The sequence below is a fragment of the Coenobita brevimanus genome, chromosome 5 (assembly GCF_032717465.1).
Source record: "Coenobita brevimanus isolate Jiangsu-jjx chromosome 5, ASM3271746v2, whole genome shotgun sequence".
Classification (NCBI taxonomy): Eukaryota; Metazoa; Arthropoda; class Malacostraca; order Decapoda; family Coenobitidae; genus Coenobita; species Coenobita brevimanus.
Genome location: NC_136958.1, coordinates 22,181,750 through 22,207,830, shown reverse-complemented (window position 1 = coordinate 22,207,830; position 26,081 = coordinate 22,181,750). Strand labels below are relative to the sequence as shown.

At 41.3% G+C, this 26,081-nt stretch overlaps 1 protein-coding gene across 1 annotated transcript in view; it reads right to left on the bottom strand.

Moving 5' to 3' along the window:
* LOC145398453 (trans-1,2-dihydrobenzene-1,2-diol dehydrogenase-like) overlaps window positions 1-26,081 on the bottom strand; it is a 100,633-nt gene that overhangs the window by 24,058 nt on the left and 50,494 nt on the right. The window contains exons 4-5 of the mRNA XM_080271336.1: window positions 22,348-22,471; window positions 16,652-16,777 (exon numbers count right to left, since the gene is read on the bottom strand). Of these exons, the coding sequence (XP_080127462.1) occupies window positions 16,652-16,777; window positions 22,348-22,471 (250 nt within the window). The remainder of the gene's footprint in view (window positions 1-16,651; window positions 16,778-22,347; window positions 22,472-26,081) is intronic.

Here is a 26,081-nt window from a genome sequence, read left to right as displayed (position 1 = left end):
TACACCTTACCTACAACATTCAACAGACTTATACCCCTAAAGCCAGTACATTCATACTTATCACCCTTGCCTTTATACAACGGGACCACACAAGAACTTGCCCAGTCAATTGGCACCATACCTTTCACAAAGCACACATTCAACAATCATACTAACCAGTCAACAATAGTCAATCCACCACCCTTCAGGCATTCCACAGCACACCCATCCATACCTCCAGCTTTCCCTGTTTTCATCTCTTTTACTGCCTTCTCCACTTCCTCCTTCGTGATCAAAGAATCATTCTACTCTCCCAACACATTTATTCCTTGCACCCTTCCATCCACCACAATCTCAGCCACCCTTTCCTCCTCTACATTTAACAATCTTTCAAAATACTCTGCCCATCTCTTCCTTACTGCATCCATCTCAATTAACATCCTTCCATCCTCTGCTTTTACTCGCTCTTCCTTCCCAGACTCTCCCTTTCGCACCCTTTTAACCTCCTTCCAGAACGTTTTCTTATTCTGTTGAAAATTCTCAGTCAGCCGCCTACCCCGCCTCTCATCTGCTGCCACTTTAGCATCACGCACAGCCCTTCTCGCCCTATTCCTCTTTTCCTTATACCTCTCATATGACACCTCATCCTTCCTCTGCATCCACACTTCATATGCACGTCTCTTCTCAGCCACAGCCATACATAGTTCCTCGCACCACTATTCACTTTCTTTTCTTACACCATCACCCACACGCCTCACACCACACACCTCTTCTGCATGCCTCACCACAGCACACTTAAATAACTGTCATTCCTCCTCCACACTGCCATTTCCCTGATCTTTCACTGCATTCCACTCATCTTTCAATTTCTTCTGATACTCTATTATTTTCTCTGTTTTATCCAACTCATTCATTTCAAAACCTCCCTGCCACACCTAACCCTCCTAGCTCTCACCCATCTCTTACCTACTCTTAACTTTCCCGCCACCAGGGACATACCCCCACCCTCCCCTGTCAGAACTCTCACAGCCAACAATCTTCCTATTACATTCCTAGACACAACCACATAGTCCATCAATGCTTTATCCACAACCATTCCACCCCCTGTCTCACCCGTGTATACTTATAAATATCTTTCTTCTCGAACAACGTATTTCCAATCACCATCTCTCGCTCAACACACATCCCAATCATTCGTTCCCCATTTTCATTTCTTCCAGGCACATCATGCATACCAACTACACCTTCAACTGCTACATTTCCCACTCTAGCATTCAGATCTCCCATCATTACCACATTCACATTCGCTCCAAAACTCTGCAGACACTCATCAACATCATTCCAGAAAGACTCCCTCTCTTCTTCATCCTCTTCACTACCAGGCCCATATGTATTCACAAACACCCACAACTCACGTTCAAATTTCGCTTTCACCCACATCAGCCTCGATGACACCTCCTTCCATTCAATCACACACTGCTGTACTTCCGGACTCACTAACAAGGCCATACCTTCACTTGCCCTTCCTCTATCAACACCTGACAATCTTCCATTCACACTTCCAAACATAAACTCACCCTTCCCTTTCATTTTCGTTTCACTCAGAGCTAACACATCCAACTTTCTTCTCACAAACATTCTTCCAATCTCCTCCCTTTTAGCCTCAATCGTACTACATCCACGCACATTCATAGACCCAATCTTCAGGGTTCGAGGATAACTCAATCCCCCATCCCTTTCTCTGGCTGTCTCTTTTTAGGAACTAAAACACAGAGGAGGGGGTCCCTAGTCCCCTCACCCCGCCCCTTTTTGTCGCCTTTTACGACACGCAGGGAATACGGTGGCAGTATTCCTCCTAACACAACCTGGCTGCAGAGTAGTAGTACCACCCCATAGTGTGGCCAGATACACACACACACACACACACACACACACACACACACACACACACACACACGCTGTACCATCAAGGAGGAATTCGAGGCAAACTGTATTGTTGGATGCAAGATTTTCTCACAAGATGAGAAATGAGACCAGTACTAAGGGGTAATTACTCATCATGAAAAGATGTGACTAGTGGAGTGCCACAGGGCTCAGTGCTGGCACCAATCATGTTTTTAGTGTATATAAATGACATAGACAATAACACTGGAAATGAAAGCTATTTAAATATGTTTGCAGATGATGCAAAAATACAAAGGGGAATTACTAACACAGACTCTTGTAAAGAGCTACAAGAAGAATTAAATAAACTTCATGAATGGAGTAATACATGGCAAATGGAATTCAATGTGGACAAGTGTCATGTAGTCAAGTTTGGTAAAAGTGGAAAAAGACCTGATTGGGATTACACGTTAAGATCTAAAACCCTACACACATCAGAAAGAGAGAAGGACCTAGGTGTGATAATTAATAACAGCCTATCTCCGGCAGACCACATCAGTGAGAAGGTACGGATCATGAATACACTGCTTGCAAATATGAGAATAGCATTCACATACATAAATGAAGACATGCTAAGAAAGATAATAACATCATTCATCAGACCAGCCCTGGAGTATACATCAGTAGTCTGGAGTCCTCATCTCAAAAATCACATAGACAAGATTGAAAAAGTTCAAAGGGCCAATACAAGATGGATACCAAGCTTAAGGGATCTAAGCTACGAAGAAAGACTAAATAAACTGAATCTACCAACACTACAGGAGAGAAGGAAATGAGATGACATGATTATGCTATATAAATGCATATCAGGGAAGGAGAAAATAGACATAAATGATTACTTAGCCTATGGGGAAGCATCAGCAAGGGGACACTGCAAAAAACTGCATAAGAAGAGAGGTGATAAAGACGTAAGGAAATTTAGTTTCCCAAATAGAGCAATTGATCAGTGGAATGCACTACCGAATGAAATAGTGTTTGCCAAAACAATTAACAATTTTAAAAATATGTACGATAAATATAGTTTAAGACACGGGACAGTACGAGCTTGACTCATTCCTGTAAAGATACAATTAGGTAAGAACAATTAGGTAAGAACACACACACACACACACACACACACACACACACACACACACACACACACACACACACACACACACACACAAATATTGACAAGAACACTGGGAGTAGTGAATGTGACAATTCGGAATCTATCGAGCTGAAGTGGATAGTAACCAGCATGTACTGTACAGTTGGAGAATAACTTCTCTGATCTTTAACATTTCCTATTTCTCACTTTCCTCCTTTCCTTACTGTTCCTAAGCTGCGACAGTTTAGCTATAGAATTTAGTTTCATTTTTTTTTCTTACTACTAATTTTATGCCGACAGAGACTTCGTATGTTTCTCACTTTCCTTTAATGATTCCTGTCCCTAAGCTGTGAGAGGTTTGATATATTTCTCAGTTTCTTTTTCTGCTTTCTATTCCTTAGGTGAGAGGATCTTAATATACTTTTCACTTTCCTTTGTTGACTACCATTCTTAAGTTGAGAGAGGCCTGAAATACATTTCAAATTCCACTGCTGACTATCATTCTTATGCCGAGAGAGGCTTGACATGTTTTTCAATTTCTTTGTTTGACAACTCTTCCTCATCTGAGAGGAGCTTGGTATGCTTCTCGCTTTCCTTTGCTGACATATTCTGAAGTGGAGAACTGTTTAGTATGATTCTCTTTCTCCTTCGCTGACTACTGTTCCTAAGTTGAGAGACTGATAGACTATCTTCCTCTGACCATAATTGTTTCTCTTTGATACAGTGCATCGGCAGGAAAATGACAGACATATCATGAATGTGATGCACATGCAATGGAATACCAGGTGATTTTGCATCGTTTTATGTAGTAGCAAGAGTTAAACTTCACTTGACAACCCCTAATCATTATTGTTTATTGCTGTCCATATTTCTCACGTTTGTTCGAACGTCGGCGAGTATCCTTCTCGCTTACGCTTCACTTTCTTGTACTTCATACTGATATTACACCAAAAGTTTTCGTGCAACATGTTTCATCGCAACTGGCACAGAAGTGTCATGGAATTTTTGATCATGCAAGCAAAAGAGAAAATAAAGTTCTTGTTGTTGTGGCCTGACCCTCGTCTAGACTTGAACTCTGTGCACTTCAGGCTGAAACTGCCTTTCTGTAGTCCACTATCCTCCTTTCAGGGAACAGGGAACATTTTGAGAGAGGGTTGTATAACTGGGCGACAGAGTCATCTGATTATACCAGTGTGATCACATAAAGGCGTCCCTCTCTACCATCACGAAATAAAAGTAAAAAGGATGTTACGCGCTTCTGTCTTCCTTCCCACGGGGCTTCGTGGAACTGGCAGTGTGGATCGTACCAAGGCTTAGTTATCTGCTGTTATCCGTTCTTTTCTCACCTTCCCGGGATTACTTGCCTCATTTGTCCTGATTTTGCCGCCACGATCTTCTCTACGTTTCGCTGTTTAACCCTTTCCATGCAGTCAGTGCTCTTGGGTATTCTAGTCAAACTAAAAATAAAAGATTTTGCTCAACTGAGAGAAATCTTGCCATTCAAAAGCTTCAAAACGATCTCGAGTAATTTTTACTTTGCTTCTGCTACGCCTAGGACTTTTGTTTATACCATCACCGGGCGATTTTGAACAGTCAAGGGAAATCTGGCAAAAAAATGTTTAAGTATGCAACAATATGCATAATTCTCTCTCTCTCTCTCTCTCTCTCTCTCTCTCTCTCTCTCTCTCTCTCTCTCTCTCTCTCTCTCTCTCTCTCTCTCTCTCTCTCTCTCTCTCTCTCTCTCTCTCTCTCTCTCTCTCTCTCTATTGCCAAGTCTCCATTATCTACTGGTGATTTTTTTCTTTCTTAATGCGTTCAACTCTGGACATAATCTAGGAAGCCAGTTCTCGAGTCTCAACATTTCATCCATGAGAGCGAAACCCCCAGCAGGTTGTACACATCATCGGCCGTATGTGGTCTAATACCCACCACCTCTGGTAAGGGACGCTAGTCGCTACGCACACCTTATTCAGACGTGGTAAAATGGTATCAGTTGGGGTATTTACACCTAGGTCGTTAAAGCCATATGATACAGCAGTGCACAGAATGACATCGAATTCCGTGTATCGATAACCAGACACCTTAATTCCGTAGAAGGTGGCCAGGAACACACACACACACACACACACACACACACACACACACACATATATATATATATATATATATATATATATATATATATATATATATATATATATATATATATATATATATATATATATATATATATATATATATATATATATATATATATATATATATATATATATATATATATATATATAATCAGCAGCAGCAGCCATTACAAGTCCACTGCTGAACAATGCCCTCCCTCAACCTTCTCTACGAAATCCTTGACTGAGACAATCTTTGCCACGTTTTCCCAGCAAATTCTCTACCACATCTCCCCACCTTCTGTCTGGCCTTCCTCTGCTATGCTTACAATTTCTTTTGTCCTCTCAATCAGCCTCTTGCTCCATCGGTTATCCCTTATTCTTGCTACATGGCTTGCCAACCTCCATTTCCGTGCATTATAACTTCTATCATATCTTTGACTTTGCTCTCTCACCCTAGTTGATATTTTCCTATCTCTTAAAGACATTCCCAACACTTAACTTTCCAATGCTCTCTGACAACGGATTAATTTATTTTCCATTGATTTTGTCAGTTTCTAGGTCTCACAACCATACGTCATAGCTGGAATTATACATTCGTTATATAATTTCCGTTTCATGCAAATTGGCAAGCAACTTTTCATACCGTCTCAATGTTTACCGAAAGCTTTCCATTCAATTGTTATGCATCTTTTTATATCGCTATCATGATCTTTCGTAAATTTTATTTGACCCAAGTTTTTGTACTCCTCGACTTCTTCAAGAATTTCTTCACTTATTCTAATGACGTTCTTTGGTGTTTGTGGATTAAACATTAGTTTTACTTCGGTTCATCTTTAGCCCTACTTTGAGACTTTCTCTGCTCTGGTCATTTAACAGTTCTTGCAAAGTCTCTGCTGTTTCTGAGATTAGGACAATGTCATCTGCAAATCTTAAATGGTTTTGCTTTTCCCTATCTATGTTCACTCCTTTGTTTTCCCAGCCAAGCTTTCTAAAAATACTTTCTAGGCATGCTATAAATAATTTTGGTGAAATTGTATCTCATTGACGCACGCTTTTCTCAATCTTAATTTTTCTGAGTCCTTATGTAACTTAACTGTAGCAGTTCCCTCTTTGTATAAGGTTTTCTATCAGTTTTACAATGTTTTCATTCACTCCTTGTTCTCGCAATGAATTTATAATTGCTACTTGACCACAGAATGGTGGGTTGCACAACCAGATTCAATTTCAGAAGTGAAAGAAAGATGATTAAAGATAAAAAAGATATGCCCAATAAAAGGAAACGAAAACAAAGCAGCCTTTCAGTTGGAAATAAGGAACAGATTTCAGGCTCGAAGTAATGCTGAATGAGACACTGATGAGCTGCATTACAGATTATCAAAAGTACTAAGAGAATCAGAGGAGGTAGTAGGAAAACCTAATACAACTAAAGCCAAGAAGTATTCAGAAATTACACTCAAGCTTATGAAAAAAAAAAATAAAATGTAAGTAAAAACAAAGGTGAAATACAATGAGCGGAATTAATTAAGCTTATCAACAAGAGACAGAGAGAAGAAAAAAGAAAGAAAAACATGGATCAGATCAAAGAAACCATTAAAAAGGGAAAAATTCTGAAACAGGTCTGAAGTAAAGTGACACAAAGAAAGCAACAAATTACATCACTGAAAGACAAACGCGGTGAAGTTATTAAATGCGGAGATAAGATAGTGAAGAGAGTTGAAGAATTTTACAAAGAACTGTATGCATCAAAGACAGTGGTACCAATAGCTAACTTTTCAGATGACACAAGTGAAATACCTGAGGTTACACCAGACGAAGTAAATATTTCTCTTAAAAACATGAAAAGAGGGAAGGCTCCGGGAGAAGATGGAACAGTAGCAGATTTACTGTTGGATGGAGGAGTAGAAGCACAAAATAGGCTTGCTCACTTATTTACTCAATGTATGAAAAAGAATAAAATTCCTAAAACATGGTGTAATGCAATAGTTATGTTACTTTACAAAAAAAGTGACTCAAAAGATCTTAGTAACTATCGACCCATTAGCATATTATCAGTCATTTGCAAACTTTTCACTACAGTCCTTCTAAACAGACTACTGTAACAAGAAATTTTGGAGGAAAATCAACCTCGTGAACAGGCAGGATTCCGAAGAGGGTATTCGACTACTGATCATCTACACACAATGAATTAGCTATTTGAGAAAACTACAGAATATAATCAACTATGCTTAGGTTTTGTTGATATATATATATATATATATATATATATATATATATATATATATATATATATATATATATATATATATTCATCATCCAATCCTACATTGTCCCATGAGGAGCGTAGGAGCCCGGGGCTAGGCATTGGTTTCGACATTTAAGATGAGAGTGACCAGCCTCACTCATCCATGAATGGCATTACATGAACAATCAACCCCAACCATCCCTTGGATATAAACCTTCACCGGCTCAATCCTATTGGAGCGCAATAATTACCCACTAAACCACCAGGCGCCAAAATGTGGTTGTATGGTTACCACCCAGCGCAGTAAATGGTTTCCTGGTGCACAGGAAACCATTTGGCTTGTCACTCAGTGTAGAGTGACCCACAGGCTGAAGGAAGTGGAAAGAATGAAGGAAAGAAAGACAGAAGAGGGAGTGTAAAGTCACCCGTAGGCAGAAGGACAAGGAAAGAATGAAGGAAAGAAAGACAGAAGAGAATGGAAGGAAAGAAGGATGGAGAGGAAAGGGCAGACACCCGAGAGCAGAACTACATCGAGTGAGTGGATGGTGAGCGTCCCCACCTACCACTATATATATATATATATATATATATATATATATATATATATATATATATATATATATATATATATATATATATACAGTATGTTACGATCTCTCTCTCTCTCTCTCTCTCTCTCTTTCTTTCTCTCTTCCTGCCAGACATGGCACCCAAACAATCAATGCCTTTTTACATAATCAATACATCTGATATTATAGTGGTCAGAATCAATTTGTTTGTGCCTGTGATTAGAAGAACACGAACCCTATTAGTATCTTGAGAACTGAGAATAAATCTTAAACAGATCTTATAAAAAATGACTTGACAGTTGTTTAAACACCTTAATGACATGAAGCTATGTTGCCCACGTTGCTTGCTTTTTGCCCGGAAAATTAAACGAACTTCTAAGATAAAAAAATTACTGTAACTCTTATTCATATAAATGAATATATTAACTGAAATTTGAGCAGCATTAAGTTCATACCATTGTACTATCCACTAAGTACTGAGAATACAGGATGCTGGCAAAAATGATAAAGGTGTGATTCAGGAAAAGGTTGGCTGGGAGGATACCTGCCTGGGTCTGTATTTTGTGATGAATGTTGGGATTCCTTATTCTGGACATCATTCCTGGTCTGCACAAAGGTCATCATGTCACTGTTGAAATGGCAAAGTTTAATTATTTGAAATATTACGTGGAGGAAAATTTTTACTGCTGTGACTGGCAAGTTCTCAAATGCAGCACGGCTGTAAGCATATATTTTTGTTTGTCTGTCTTCATTTCGTGATCATATAGATCGGAAAATGGAAAGCTGGAATTAACCCGTGTCCGTGGTTAATGTACGGGTATAAGCTGTCCTGTTTCTTCTTAATCCTTGAAATCATTTTTTTTTTTTTTTTCTTTTCGAGGAGGGATTATTTTCTTCGTAAAATTCCTAATTATTCAACAGGACAACAGAATATCACTGAAAGAAGTCAAAGGTTACAGAAAGAAGTTGGTAAGTGCTTTAAGTCAGTTAATAACACAATACAATTTTTTTTTCTTGCAACCCGGCATTTATCCGTGGAAAATCGGAAAAGGGATTATATAGTTTCACTTTCCTAGTTTAGTTCAATAGCATAATATTGATGCACTTCTTGATGATTAGAGAGCAATACCCTTTCACTTACATAGCAAGACAATTTCCAAGGATCCTGTTGAGGTAGGGTTTGATGTCAAATCTACATGCTCTGCTGGTGAGATATAACTATTCCCTTTTGTGTCAGAGTCCACGACTGACTCAAGCACTTCTCAGCAGCTGAACGATTGTTTCAAAAGGTGGATCTGGTAAAACATGCACTACCAATGGAACTGAAAAAACAAAAAAGTAAAAGGCATATTAGCTAAGGGATTGGGGGATGCGCCCAGTAATATAAGTGAGAACCAACAGACGGAAAGAAAAAATATATAGTTGCACTGACATACCAGATATTACTGGCGAATGTGAGGGTTTTCCTTCTTCAAGTGATGAAATATATTAGCACATAATTTATGTTTTGAACTATAATTCTACAGGAACATAGAATTTATGTGTGCCAAATCTGAGTATAAAGTATGGCAGCTACAACTCTCAGGAACACCTGAATATGATTAGGGTTACATTATAATAATTAATAGCAATTAGGTCTAGATGATAATGCCAATGTGAAAAATCATGAGATATTTTAAAGAGTCCGTATATTTTTATTTTATGTTAGTACGGAATGTCCTGTTATGTAAATATTTTCGTTCTAAACAGTGTATATATATATATATATATATATATATATATATATATATATATATATATATATATATATATATATATATATATATATATATATAGTTGAGAAGGGGGGTTTGGTAGTTAGGTAGTCTGAAATTCTCAGTATCATGATGTTTCTCGTACTGTAGTTCCGTTATGAGTCAGAGTTGCCAGTTAGCCAGCTATTGTAAGCGTAGTTATTTCGTAAGCTGTACATTAATTTTATGCTCTTTTGTTAAGTTGTTTATTAAACTATGTAATTTTTTATAAGTCTGTATGATAAATAATTTACAGTGTTATGTAATGTAAGAAAACTGGCATGTTTTGGATGTCTTCGACATGGCAACTGTTGCTTCTCCTAGACTGTAGATCATTCTAGAACTATACAAGCTTATAATAGCATGGCGAAGAGGCTAGAGCAGTTTCAGCCAGTTCCAGTTCAGTTTGAGTGTAGTTCAGTGCCAATGCAGGGCAGTTTGCATAATTTTCTACCATCACAGGCCTCAATACTAACAAGGCATATGGGCCTGATGGGGTCCCTCCTATTGTCCTCAAGAACTGTGCTTCTGTGCTTACACCCTGCCTAGGTAAACTCTTTCGCCTTTGTCTTTAAACTTGTACATTTCCTTCTCGCTGGAAGTTTGCTCTCATTCAGCCAGTCCCAAAGAAGGGTGACCATTCCCAACCCTCTAACTATCGTCCAACTGCTTTAACATCATGTGTCTCAAAAGTTTTCGAGTCTATTCTGAGCAGAAAAATTTTAAAGAATCTTTCTTAACACAAACTTCTTTCTGATCGTCAATATGGGTTCTGTCAGGAACACTCCACTGGCGATCTTCTCGTCTACCTTTCAGACTCCTGGTCATCCTACTTTCGGGACTTTGACGATAGCTTTTCCATCGCAATTGACATCTCAAAGGCTTTCGATTGAGTCTAGCATAAATCTTTAATTTCCAAACTGCCCTCTTATGGTTTCTATCCTTCTATCTGTGCCTTTATCTACAGCTTCCTTTCTGGTCGTTCTATAGCCGCTGTTGTAGATGGCCATCGTTCTTCTCCTAGAGCAATCAACAGTGGTGTTCCTCAGGGCTCTGTCCTATCACCAACTCTCTTCCTTTTATTCATCAGTGTTCTAAGATGTATATCTAACCCTATCCACTCATACGCTGATGATTCCACCCTTCACCTTTCCATTCGGTTACCGCAACATCCATCCCAGCAGTTACTTCAACAAACAAGGGTTGAGGCTATGACACACCTAATGTCTGACTTGGTTCGTAGCTCTGACTGGGGTAAAAATAATCTTGTTCTTTTTAAGCATCAAAGACTCAGTTTTTACACTTATCAACCCGACAAAATCTTCCACAGGAGTACCCACTAATGTTTAATAATATCCAGCTCAATCCTGCATCATCCTTGAACATGCTTGGGGTTTCACTCAGTCGGAATTTATCTTGGAAAGATCATTTTACATCTCTTGTAAAATCAGTTTCCAAGAAATTGAATGTGCTAAGCTGACTCCGTACCCTCTTTACCCCTGAACAATTGTTGACTTTAAACATGAGTTTTATTCGCCCCTGTGTAGAGTACAACTCTCATGTGTGAGGAGGCTCCCCACATACAGCTCTTCTCAATAGGGTGGAGTCAAAGGCTTTTCGTCTCATTAACTCTCCTCCTCTTACTGGCTCCCTTCAGCAGCTGTCTCTTCGCCACACTGTTGCCTCTTTACCTCTTTTCTGTCGCTACTTCCATGGTCATTGCTCCTCCGAAGTGTCTGCTTCCATCCCTTCACCTCTATGATGGATGCGTAACACCCGTCTAGCAACAAACTCTCATCCCTTTTCTGTCCAATTCTAATGCACGAGCTAACCGTTACTCCCGGTCCTTCATTTATACAACAGGTCAACTCTGGAACTGTCTCCCTCTATCTGTATTTCTTACTTCCTATGATCTCCAGTCTTTCAAACGCAGTGTGTCCAGGGATCTCGAAATGAACACATCATGAATTTGGGTCAGTTTTGTATTATTTATTATTTTTTTCTTTGGAAGGAAATGTTTGCAGGCTCCTAGCCTTTGGTTCCTTCTCATTGGCATAAAAAAAAAAAATACTTGTGAAAACAGTGAAGTGTTGGCAGACAGTGAAGAGGCTGTGGCTCAATCGGTAGAGAGGTGGCCTGCGGTCCTAAAAGACCCAATTTCAAATCCCCGCTGGGGCAGGGAACAGTTTAGGGATTTGAATATCATTAAATCAGGCTTTACTGATCTGCCAGAAGACCCGCAGACATGTCGTAAAAATACCCCCGCTAATACCAATATACCAGTCATGTATGAGACAGCCCTAGCATGAATTCAATATGGACGGTGGGTGTTAGCGCCGAAGTGGTGACATGTAGAGGTGTATGATATGTAGGAGGACTACTGGGCCTTAGGAGCAGGCTGTGAAGCCTATGCCCAGAGTCAAACACATTAAATATATATATATATATATATATATATATATATATATATATATATATATATATATATATATATATATATATATATATATATATATATATGTGTGTGTGTGTGTGTGTGTGTGTGTGTGTGTATAGTGACTGTACATTCTCAGGAAAACCTAAAAAAAAAAAAAAAAAATCCCACACTAAGCACACGGCTATCCCTCCTCCTTAGACATCTACTTTTGTCTGTCCACAATTTTATTCGTCAGTACCTAGCAGACGGAACCCAGACCTCCTTTCAATTACCCACCTATCATTAACACCACAGGAATACACTGCAGAGTAGGGCGACCACACATCACTTACATAAAACAGGAGAAAGCAAACTGGAGAAATTTCACCGAAGAATTGAAACAAAACTTCAGAACACCAAACAACATGCCCATCACCAAAACTAAAAGGTACAATAAAAATTCAACAAGATCGTACATAATGCAGACAAACACCATATTTCACAAGGCGCCAGAAGCCACTACACACCAATCATTACACCAAAGATTACACTTCTCATAAAACAAGGCGATTCAAACACAACTCCCCTCTCCCGCACACACAAAGATCGTCACATGGCTCCAGAAATTAAATTTAACTGAAAAAACAAGAAGCGGTGCCAAGGCACTGCAAACCCGTCCCCGGCAGTCATTTTACAGCTGACATGTAATTACAGCAGGATATCTACCCAAAGATATCACATATAAAATTTGGAGTAAATCGGGTGAAAAATGACGATTTTATGCCCATTTGAAATTTTAGGCTCGACCCACCTGACATTGACACCCCTTTCGCTAATTGGGGAATGACCCCCTTGATGTAATGAGCATGTTATAGGATGCAGATCTGAAAGATGCACTTTTAGGTTTTGGTTTCACGTCGATATGACAAATTTGAAAGGAGTTATGACGAAAAAACTATTTGTTTTTCCTTTGTTTTTTACATTTTTTGGTCCTACAGCCTAGACCTTGGCCCAGTTTGGCCCAAAATTTAATCAGGTGATCAGAAGATCATAACCATCATCCCTGTAATTGTAGTCAAAATTGCACCAGCACTTTTCGCATGAAATTGTTTACAAACAGACAGACAAACAAACAGACAGGCAAAACGAGTAAAATCTATACCCGTTCCCTAGCCTCTGCGGGGCAGGAACGGGTAAAAATCAGAAAAGAGAAAGCAGAAAACTGGAAGACCTTTGTAACAACACTCAACCCCTCCAAAGACCTCCCCTCAGCTCTACAAAATACTTTACAGTATCACTAAACCCAAATAAGCATCTCAAACCCCGTGCCGCAATCTCCCATGACATTAATCCCTTCTTACAGAGAACACACAGATATAGTCGTAGACCATTACGTAAACATAAATAATCGTACACCTGCGTGCACTGAGACTTCTCTGCATAGGCAGTCCTTTCTACTTGACCAAAACGTAACCTCTTTCACTCCAAAACCGACATAACATTATCAAGAAAACAAATAACTTTATCACCACTGGACTGGATGGCATCAACAAACCACACGTGAAACTTACGACCATACGGTATCCAGGCCGTCACAAATATCAGCAACTACTCATAGGCACGCTGTAGCACTAGCATCTAGAAACATGGAACAATCATCACTGCCTTTAAATTAGACAGTGACCCTACATAGTCTTCTTCGTTCATACTCATAACACTACTCAGCACGCAATTGAACGTCTAATTCTTAACAGTCACATCTCATGTCACTTTGCTTGGTCACAATATGTCTCAAGAGCACTACACTTCACAGACACCCTACTAACCACCTTCATACATCATGCTTGTAATATCATCATATCCATGCAATCCGCATAAAATACAATTGTTACAACAGTGCGCATAGGTAAAGCCTTTTCTGCCAACCCTTCACGTAAACCAATTACCAAATATACAACAAAAACATGGAGAACAACACCAAACACTGGTTCGCCAATTAATCTGGGAAACGAGCACATATTACACTCCAGGGCAGACCAACGTGAACACGAAACTTCCCGAAGGGAGAACCACCTGGCTCTGTTCTTTCATCCGCAATTTCAATCTATGCATGCATAACATACCTGCACACCAGCCGCACACAAACGTTGACTCATATGCAGGTGGCATTATTATAACAGCAACATACAGTATCGCAGACATAGTCTGAACACTGCACATAGCCTAACTGGACTTCGGACCGGGACTGAAGACAACAGGCTTATGATTTTTTCAATAAAATCGACCACTTCATTCACGAACAACAGCAGTCATATGCACAGGCACACCCTTAACTTCACATTTTACAATGTACCCGTGTCACACACACACCCCACTAAGATCTTTGGATGATATATGAAATTGGTATACGTTCTAAAACCACATATAAGACATCAAGGGGCGATACATTCCAAATTCAGTGCACTCAGGGCAATGATAGGAACAGACTCTGGAGAGTAAAAAGAAGTGCTCTTCCTACTCTGCAAAAATACATTAGATTAGTCACTATTCCTCCCCAGTCTTGGCCCGTCATCCTATATAAAACCCACTACAACTTACTTTAGACTGTACATAACAGTGCTCTATGTTTCAATACCGGCCACCATAGTAACACTCCAGCAACAGGCACACAGTTCCATGTGGCAGCCTGTGCTAAGACATAACACCCTGTCATTATACGACAGAACCACACAATACAACTGGCTACGTAAAACATTCACCATGTAAAAAATGTCAGACCCTTTTCGACAATGTCCCACCTCCAGGCACTCCAGCACTATTGGTAAAGAAACACCTGCATTTCGAATTCACGCACATGGGAAAATAACACTTTCATCAGAACACTGCACAAGCCCTCCCTGTGCCTCCCAACATTCACCCACTAGAGATATCCACGGAGCGGATCTAGTTCACCTGGCTAGACCGTCACTGGGATATCACCCAGTCCTCTTCGATTACCAGCTTACTGTAGATTACGGCTGGGTGGAAACCCAGATGACACATGCTACGCTTTTAGAGCAGAACAACATGATACGACCTATATTTTAAAGCATTACGCAACCCGTGCCACGCTTATGGCGCAGAGAGAAAATCAGTAGCAGGCCTATAGGAAACACAAGGAACAGTTATATTGGGGAAGTTGCTTATCTGCCGTTGACGAGTCTTCTTGATCAGGCATGATCGGGGTTAAGCACTAACTCCAGCCTCCCCTAGGTGATATCCTAGTTACCGTACTCATTTTACCTGACAACCCACAGAGGTTGGATGGGCACTGAGTCCAGGAGGGCGATCTGCCCCACCAGAATTGAAACCCTGACGGCACACAGCAGCAGCTTTGTTGCAAGTAGTTAACCACTCGGGCACCGCAGCTGCATTTAATTGGCCATCCTACTACTAAAACTACCACTAACTTGCTTCACTATAACTATGATTAGGTGTTTTAACGACCTAAAACTGCCCTTTCTCTATGCTGAATGGTGAATCGTAACAAGAGAATAACATTAGAGTATGGTGCTAGTGACAAAAAAGTGTTCTGGAAAAAATTTAGAGACAAATAATTGTAATCTGCAACTTAATCTGCTACTTTGCTACATGAATAGGTCGTACAAGGAAGACAATTGCCGTCAAGTCAGAGTGGTCAAACTTTCCCCCACCGATACAGATGTCCTCGTTTAGCTAATTCACCCCCCCTCTGTTATTTTTGTTGTATAATGGGATTTTATCGTCTTTCAGTTTTCCACGTTGACTTCCTGTATTTCCTTCTTTAAATTCGCCTTGGTTGCCTGTCTAAAAAATTTCTTCCTCATATTTCAGTTACTACTTATGATGTTCGTTAAATATTTTTTTAAACACTAATATCCTCTTTGTAATTTGTGTTTTGATTTCTTTTCACCTGCCTCTGGTGCCTATACCCATTCTTTAATTAACTTATTAAGTACGATATTCTACTTTGCCAGACTCTCCTTTGCATGATTCGTTGCTCCCTCTTCCCTCTCCATTCTTCTGTCCTTCCTCCTCCTTCCTACGCTTCCATTTTCCTCCTTTCTTTTCTCTATTTTTCATTCCTACCCTCACAGTTCCCTACTTTCCTTTTTTCCTCTCTCCTCTTCCATCTTCCTGCCCTTCCACCGTCCCCCCTTCCACCATTCCCATTCTTTTCTCTCTCCTATTCCACTTTCCTGCCCTTCCACCGCCCCCCCCCCCACCATTTCCATTCGTTTCTCTTTCTGTTCTCACTCTTACCACATTTCTTCCCATATACTGCTCGCTGCCTTCCTCTCAATATTCTCCCACTGCTCATCTCCCTTCTTGCACAATCCCCCCCCCCCCTTTCATATCCGCCATCCCTTCTCCCTTCTCTTCTTATCTTCATTCCTTCTCTTCCCTCCTCTCTAATCCTTCTTTCTCCTCGCTTCGCTCCACCACTTCTTCCCGCCTCCTCCTACCCTGACGGCCTCACCTTGATCGTGCCTTTACTGCCGACCACAAAAGCCTCTGACGGAAGGGTGGACCTGATGGAGGCGGCAATAGTGGCGATTCTCCCCCCGGAATACAGCAAGGTCGCTCCAAATGACTCGTCCACGCCCTGCAATGCCAAACACGGCTATTAATCGTCCACACCCTACAACACATTCATTAGGCGTCCACTCCATGCAACACATAATCAGTATTACACTCGCGGTAAGGTGACTCCGGCTAGCTCGTCCACATTCTCACACAACAACCAATCAGCCACTCCCTGCAACACCGACATTTTTATTATAAAACATAGCAAGATGGTTCCAGTAAATTCATCCACACCCCGCCAAACCGACGCATTCATTATTAATGCATGGTACCTTCATCTGATTCGTCCACACCCCACAACACCAGCACTTCAACAGGAACATTTATAATGCATAACCTCGCTTAGAGGCCGAACAGTAAACAGTGATTTAAGAATTTAGGCTGTGTTGTTTTGCATCAGTCAAGCAATACAATCACTTACCCTTATTATCCATATAACCGGTTCATCACAATAATTACCAACACACCCATGAACTTTAATCAAATGAGTCTAGTGCCCTCCCCCCCTTATTCTTTGCTGCCCGTAGACGGCGTTATTCAGGTGTTGGGACAATTAGTGTATTGTATAAAGGGAAGGCTCTGTATAACTCCTGTTCGAAAACACTGTCCTTGTCTAGATAAAATTATCTGGTGGTGGCCTGATGAAAACGCAATATATGTTATCAGACTGAGGAGGTTACGCCGGGTATCATTATCACAAGGTTGGGTCTTAATAGTGAAAGTATCACCTTTTTTATTACTATAGGTGACGCCCTGATTATTGTAGGTGAAGCCCTAATTACTTTAGGTGAACCCCTGATTACGGTAAATGAAGTCCTAATTCTTGTAGACGAAGCCCTGATTACTGTAGATGAAGCCTTAATTACTGAAGATGAAGCCCTGATTACTGTAGGTGAAGCCCTGATTACTGTAGGTGAAGCCCTGATTACTGTAGGTGAAACCATGATTACTGAAAATGAAGTCTGATTACTGCAGATGAAGTCCTGATTCCTGGAGATGAACCCCTGATTACTGCAGGTAAGGCCCTGTTTACCGTAGGTGATGCTGATTACATTGAGAGCAATCCAGGACCCACTAACAAATACATATGTCCAACATGCTCAAAACCTATCACGTCGAACCGACAGACAAAGGATTCAGTTCACAGCAATTCCTGCAAGAACTGGACCCATTACACCTGCACAACACTTGCATCCAGAAAACATTACACAAACACCTGGACCTGCTCCTTATGCTCCTTTCCCCCACCCATCAACCCCCCTTCCAATCCTACTCCTACTTCCTTCACACCTCCACAGCCAAACCCACCGACCCTTCCAGCACCATCCAGTCCCCCAACTCCTCTCATTCCAACCCATCCTAATCCACCTCAACCCTACCTCCATCACAACCTCCTCCTACCCCTTCCCCTCCACCCACACCACCTCCTCCCCGTGCTGGAGCAGCTAACACACATCGCACACACAACATAAACATCCTTCAGTTAAACATAGATGGCATAAACACCAAAATACATGAACTCACGCAATTCATCAAACAATAGAATATACACATTGCCATCTTACAAGAAACAAAACTACACAGAACACAGAAAACACCGACATTTCATAACTTCACCACCATTCGACAAGACCGGGCCGAAGGCGGTGGCGGTGGACTCATCACCCTGGTACACAAATCCATCAACTTTGCAGACACCAGTGCACACACAAAGTCACTTCTCCCCCCACGTGACACGACAACAGAAATACAATCAATTAAAATACGCACTGGTAACAAATCACACATAACAATCGCAGACACATACATTCCCCCCCAATCGTCCCCCACAGTACCACACAATTACTCTCCACAGACACACCACAACACTAACATACTCAACATCATCCTGGGTGGTGATTTCAACGCCAAGTCGTCGGCCTGGCATGTCAACAACCCTGACACAGACAGAGGGCTGGTACTACAATCCCAGACAGATCATCTCTTCATACTAAACAGTCTAGACCAACATACCCATATCCCACACCAAACCCTCTTCCTCCCATCATCTCCAGACATCACCTTCTGCTCCCCAAACCTCGCCCCCACTACATCAAGGAGAGTGGTCAAAACCCAAGATTCTGATCACCTCCCAATCATCATCACTACCAAAACCAGAATCACCCCGGCTGGCCACAAACACACATACACTAATTATAAGAGAGCCAACTGGGAGGCCTTTGTAACTGAAACAAAACAACATTTCGAAACACTAAACAGTACACCCATCACAAAAATAAACACCGCTGTGAACACTATCAATACAATCATACAAAACGCAGACAAAAGACACATCCCTAGAAGCAACAAAAAGAAACACAACCCCAACTTTACACCAGAAATTCAAGGCCTCATCAGACAACGGGACACACTGCGAAAGTCCCCAACACCCCTTACACAAGACACCATACAACAAATACAAGAACTCAACACTCAGATAAACAATAAAATATCAGAACAGCAAACACTAAACTGGAAAAATTACCTCCAAACACTTGACCACAAAACAAGCATCAGTAAACTCTACAAAACACTAAACAGCATCACACTTTCCAACAACAGCAACATACAATCACACGCTGCCATCACAACAACAGACACCATACCCTCAAACAAACAACAAGCAAACACTCTCATCAATCACTTTTCACAAGTCAGCCATCTAAACCCCCATCCCGAAGACCGACGTATCATCCGACGTAAGACAGTTCCCCACAGACGCCGACTACGCACCTTTCACTTACAACCAGACAAAGCACATCATTAACAACCTCAAGCACTCATCTACCTGTGGACCAGACAGCATAAGCAACATTCACCTTAAACACATAGGACCACAAGGCATACAAGCACTCACCAACATATCAAACTACAGCTACTCAAACAACATAATACCCAACATCTGGAAGCATGGCAATATCATCACTATCCCTAAACTCAACAAAGACCCCACGTTACCCTCCTCACATTGTCCCATCACACTCCTCTGCACCCCCTCTAAAGTCACTGAACGACTGGTACTACAACTAGTCACACCTCACATTCCCCTAGCCCAGTCACAACATGGCTTTAAGCCACTACACTCCACAAACACCCTTCTTACAGACCTTACACAGAGAGTTTTTAATGGCATGAATTCAGCAAGGCCACCACACAGAACGCTCCTAGTCACACTAGACATTAGCAAAGCTTTTGATGCCATCCCCCGCCACAACCTCACAAACAAAATACTCAACACAAACATGCACAATAACACAAAAAGATGGCTGGCAAACTACTTAGCAGGCAGATGTGCACACGTAACATTTGCCGGCCAGTCTTCTAACATCAGAAACTTCACAAACGGCGTCCCCTAAGGATCTATTTTGTCTCCTACACTGTTTAACCTATACATGCACGACGTACCCACACCCACACACCACAGATACACATAGCTTCCGATGCAGATAATATAACACTTACATGTACGTACCAAAACATAAACACAGCTGCATACATCATTCAACCTTACCTCAACACACTACACGAATGGTTCACCACAAACAGGCTCAAAATAGCCCCAGCCAAATCTACAGTGACTCTTCTCACAAACTGGACAGCAGAACAGTCACATCCCACACCTCACCATAAACAACACCCCCCTACCCCCCAAAAATCCTTGGTATAACATACAATACATCAATGTCATTTAAACAACACATCACAAACATTAAAAATAAAATAACACCAAGACTCGATGCTTTGAGGTCACTTGCCCATACAACATTCGGGCACAACAAAGAAACCACCACCAAAGTATTCAAACAATACATACGTTCAGTGATGAATTATGCAAGCCCTGCCTGGGCTTCTAACCTCACCAAAACACACTACAACATTCTACAGACCATACAGAACAAGACCCTAAAAATAATCACAGGCTGCACAGCTACTACATTCACAGATCACCTACATCAAGAAACCAAAGTCCTCAAAGTCAAGGATCACCTAGATATGAGAGGCACCCAGTTTCTTGCTGCAGCCTCCACAAACCTACATAATCCACTACAGTACATGACAGCACATCCACCCACACCAAGGAACATCAAAACAACACCCAGCACACGATACCATACACAAATACTGTCATCTCTCCCCCCTCGCCCACCTTAGACCAGCTTCCAGAAGCATATCCACATTCAGATCACTCGCCGCTCCACTCAGTCACTTAAAGACAACACACAGCTGCATGCACGGCCTCCTGACATCCACCCTTCTGAATCCTATCTTCCTCGTGAGGACAGGGTCCACCTGGCCAGGCTGAGATGTGGGCACCATCCAGCCCTCTTAAGCTACCAGAAGAGGCTGGATGACTCCGTTGCTGATGCCTGTCCAGGATGCAACACAGTACCCCATACTATTAAATACATTATGGAAGACTGCATTGCACACAATCACCTACGCCAACAACACACCATACACTCTTTGAGAGCTCTGTGGGAAAGCCCGATCTCGGCCATGGCCTTCCTTAGGGACTCGGGACTGTTCGGCCAGACTGCCTAGGGAACAACTACTACTACTACTGTAGGTGAAGCCCTGATTACTGTAGTGGAGGCACGTGTGAGAATAAACCACATATTTTAGTCACTAAATAATTTTTTTTTATTACGTTCCCTACTGCAAATAATATTAAAGTTATAAATATACTACATGGGACACAGTGCAATATCAAGGCAATATTTGACCTGAACTATGTTATTGCGATACAAATTGACCAAACCAGACCCAAGATATTAACCCCTTCAGTCTGGTGATGTTTCCGCTTTAATGAGGCCACCACCATGCCATTATGCTCACTTTATAAGCGATTAACTTGTAACGAAGGAGTTGTCGATAATGAAAGTTTTATTTAACAGCATTGTTTTAAAAGTCATGTTCGAAGCAAGGTCGTCTGGTAGTAGCAAGTAAAAAGAAAATGAGGTCATCGGACTGAATGGGTTATGGAATCACATTATACTCAAGTTACACATTAAGTAAATCAGAATTGCAAGATGAGGGATGCATTACGAAATGGCGACCGCATGCTTAAAACTTAAATCAAGAAGGGTAGGGCATGTTTCAAAACGTAAAATTACTTTCTGACACACGTGACAAGGATAGAACGTGTCTGACATCACTGTATCGTTTTTTATTGTTCCATGAAATGGGTGGTGCTGGCTAAAAATATTAAATAATCACAGGCGTTTTAAATTACCATCACAGATTAGTGACTATAATTCCCAATCACGATGATACAGGATTATATTGCAAGTAGCAAAGGAGGCTTCGTATCAACTCTTGCATGCTTATATATTCAGTATAACATTCTCTTTAAAGTTATTTATATCGCTTTATTATCGCCTTAATTTGCATCAATGGTCTACAGGAAAATGGTGCCTAATGTGCAGAAGGTGCAAAGAAAAATGTGTTACGAAATCTCCCATGCCATTTATTATTAAACGACCCTTAATCACACGACCGTAATTCATCTACGACCAGTTAGCTCGACTAGTGCCAGAGGATTCTACTGACCCCTGGAGTCATGTGACCTCCTGCTATAATCTTCAGTGGATTCTCCCCTCCCATGATGAAGGTGGCGAACTGAATGGGGTAGAATCCTATACACAAGGTAACTCCTCCACCCATTTCGTTTACCCTGCAATGGTAAAAAAGGTTCTGTATTAGTACTACATCCGGAACGAGGTGGGACAATAAAATTAGCAAACTGCGTGACGGATGGCTGCTTGAAATGACAAAGGGAAATATAGATATATGATGAAAGTTATTGAAAGCAATAGTAGCATAACTGCTCTGCACGATGTTTGGAATAAGGTACATGGAAATAATAAACAGACAGATAGATAGTAATATGGCTGCATGAGAGACGGTAACTTTGTCGTCGGCTACGATGACATGTGCTGACGTAAGGGTGACATACCAAAGTTTACAAGTCTCCGCTTGCCTGACTTACTAGTGAGAGAACTTGTACCAGAGTATCGAGACAACGATACAAAATATTTACCTACAAGTACTGAAACTGATGACTAGGTATCGATTACTGTGAATACCATATTTTTTAGATGCAGATGTATCTCTTGCAGGAACTCTGTCCTTCTGTCTCCCTTACAACCGATTTTTTGACGATAGGTTCATTTCCATTTGTTTCAGCGAAGTCTCATCACACCACATTAAAATGCCAACCTTTCACACCACATCACTCAACGTCATTCTTCTACACCACACCACAGTAATGCATCAACCAAAGGACCCTGAACCTTCCGCATGTAATAGCATTGTATTTATTACAATTTAGTGAAAAATAAATTCTAATACCCTGGGAGTTCTTCTATCTATCTATATACCTAGGCTGCTTCCCCCAAGGAAAGGGAGGTAGCCGAGACAGGACGACACACTCGCCATTTACTCATCCATTCAAACACATTCATTAGCATCTTAGCCCCAAAGGGGAGAACGGACAGATCCTCACCGCACCACACCGCACAAGGGTCAACTGCGCAATGCAGTCAGTGACATCCGCAACAGAGCCCGACAGCAGAGCTGGTTTACCCCTGCCACATCATAAAAGACCCATCCCCTTACCCGCACCTGACCTGACTAGCCAATCAGACCAAATGCGGGAGAATATCCCCTCAGGGCTGCGTCATCACTTATTCATTCACAATTTCTCTTCATTTATTTCTGTCACACACAGCCACTCTTCCTTGTTCAACAGACATCCTTTTCTCACCCAGCGCTCTCTTCACACTGTCCATCCATCCTAATCGTGGTCTTCCTCTCAGCCTTACACCTCTCACATCAGATCTAGTTATCTTTTTCACCAATCGCTCCTTATCCATTCTCTTCATATGCCCAAACCATCGCAACACTCTCTGCTCAACTCTACCAGCCATCTCCCGAACAATTCCAGTTCTCCTTTGCACTTCATTTCGCACTCGATCCATAGGAGTCGCTCCACACATACTCCTCAGACACCTCATCTCCAGTACATTCAAACTTTTCCTCTCTGCTATACCCATATTCCAAGTTTCAGCCCCATATAATGCAGTCGGTACCACAACACCCTCATACAGCCTTCTCTTTACATCCATTCTAAGTGAACGACATCTAAACACTCTCTTCATTCCTCCCAGCACCTTTCCTACTTCATTTATTCTAAACTTCACTTCTGCATCTATTCTTCCATCCACAGCAACATGTGACCCTAAATATTTAAAACACTCTACCTCCTCAAGCAACTCACCATTCAAAACTATTCATCCCCCTACCATCTACCAACCTCGTACACTTCATCACTTTACTCTTATTCTCATTTACTTTCAATTTCCTCCTTTCACACATCCTTCCAAACTTCTCTACCAACTGTCTCAATCTCTCCTCTGAATCAGCCACCAGTGCAGTATCATCTGCAAACAGCAGCTGCTTCAGATTCCACTCTCCACCATCAACATTCACCAGACTCAGACTTCCACCTAAAACTCTTGCATTCACCTCCCTTACAACACCATCCATATAAATATTAAACAACCAAGGCGACATCACACATCCCTGTCGCAGCCCCACTCTCACGGGAAACCAATCACTCACAGCATTTCCCACTCTTACACAAGCTCTACTATTTACATAAAAACTTTTCACCCCTTTTAGTAACCTACCATCAAGTCCATATAATCTTAAAACAGTCCACAAAGCCTCCCTAACAATTCTATCATACGCTTTCTCTAAATCCATGAATGCCCAAAACACATCCTTGCCTTTTGCTAAATATTTTTCAAACACTTGTCTCACAGCAAACACCTGATCCACACATCCCCTCCCTTTCCTAAAGCCACACTGCTCATCACCAATCATTCCCTCTGTACCCTCTCTAACTCTCATAATTAACACTCTACCATAAACCTTACCTACAACACTCAACAGACTTATACCCCTAAAGCTAGTACATTCATACTTATCACCCATGCCTTTATACAAGGGGACCACACAAGCACTTGCCCAGTCAACTGGGAACATACCTTTCACAAAGCACACATTCAACAATCTTACTAACCAGTCAACAACAGTCACTCCACCCTTCAGACATTCCACAGCACACCCATCCATACCTGCAGCCTTCCCTGTTTTCATCTCCTTTACTGCCTTCTCCACTTCCTCCTTCGTGATCAAAGAATCATTCAACTCTCCCAACACATTTATTCCTTGCACCCTTCCATCAGCCACAATCTCAGCCACCCTTTCCTCCTCTACATTTAACAATCTTTCAAAATACTCTGCCCATCTCTTCCTTACTGCATCCATCTCAATTAACATCCTTCTATCTTCTGCTTTTACTCGTTCTTCATTCCCAGACCCTCCATTTCGCACCCTTTTAACCTCCTTCCAAAACATTTTCTTATTCTGTTGAAAATTCTCTGTCAGCCGCCTACCCCACCTCTCATCTGCTGCCACTTTAGCATCATGCACAGCCCTTCTCGCCCTATTCCTCTTTTCCTTATATTTTTCATATGACATCTCATCCTTCCTCTGCAGCCACACTTCATATGCACGTCTCTTCTCAGCCACAGCCATACTTACTTCCTCGCACCACCATTCACTTCCTTTTCTTACACCACCACCTACACGTCTCACACCACACACCTCTTCTGCATGCCCCACCACAGTACTCTTAAACAACTGCCATTCCTCCTCCACACTGCCATTTTCCTGATCTTTCACTGCGTTCCATTCATCTTTCAATTTCTCCTGATACTCTATCTTTTTCTCTCTTTTATCCAACTCACTCACTTTCAAAACCTCCCTGCCACACCTAACCCTCCTAGCTCTCACCCATCTCTTACCTACTCTTAACTTTCCCTCTACCAGGTAGTGGTCAGACACACCTCCACCCTCCCCTCTCAGAACTCTCACATCCAACAATCTTCCTATTACATTCCTAGACACAACCACATAGTCCATCAAAGCTCTATCAACAACCCTTCCACCCTCCTGTCTCACCCATGTATACTTATCTTCTCAAACAGCGTATTTCCAATCACCATCTCTCGCTCAACACACATCCCTATAATTTTCGTTGGATAACATAGCACATTTTGCAGCCCTGTTTTGTACTAACACGGGATTTTTTCCCAAAGTAAATAGTAAATTATAAAAGCTTACAGATCTTAATATACGGAATGCAAATATGACATAGACAAGATTCTACGTTTTGGCTGGTTATTATGATTTTGTTAAAATTATAATGATATTTC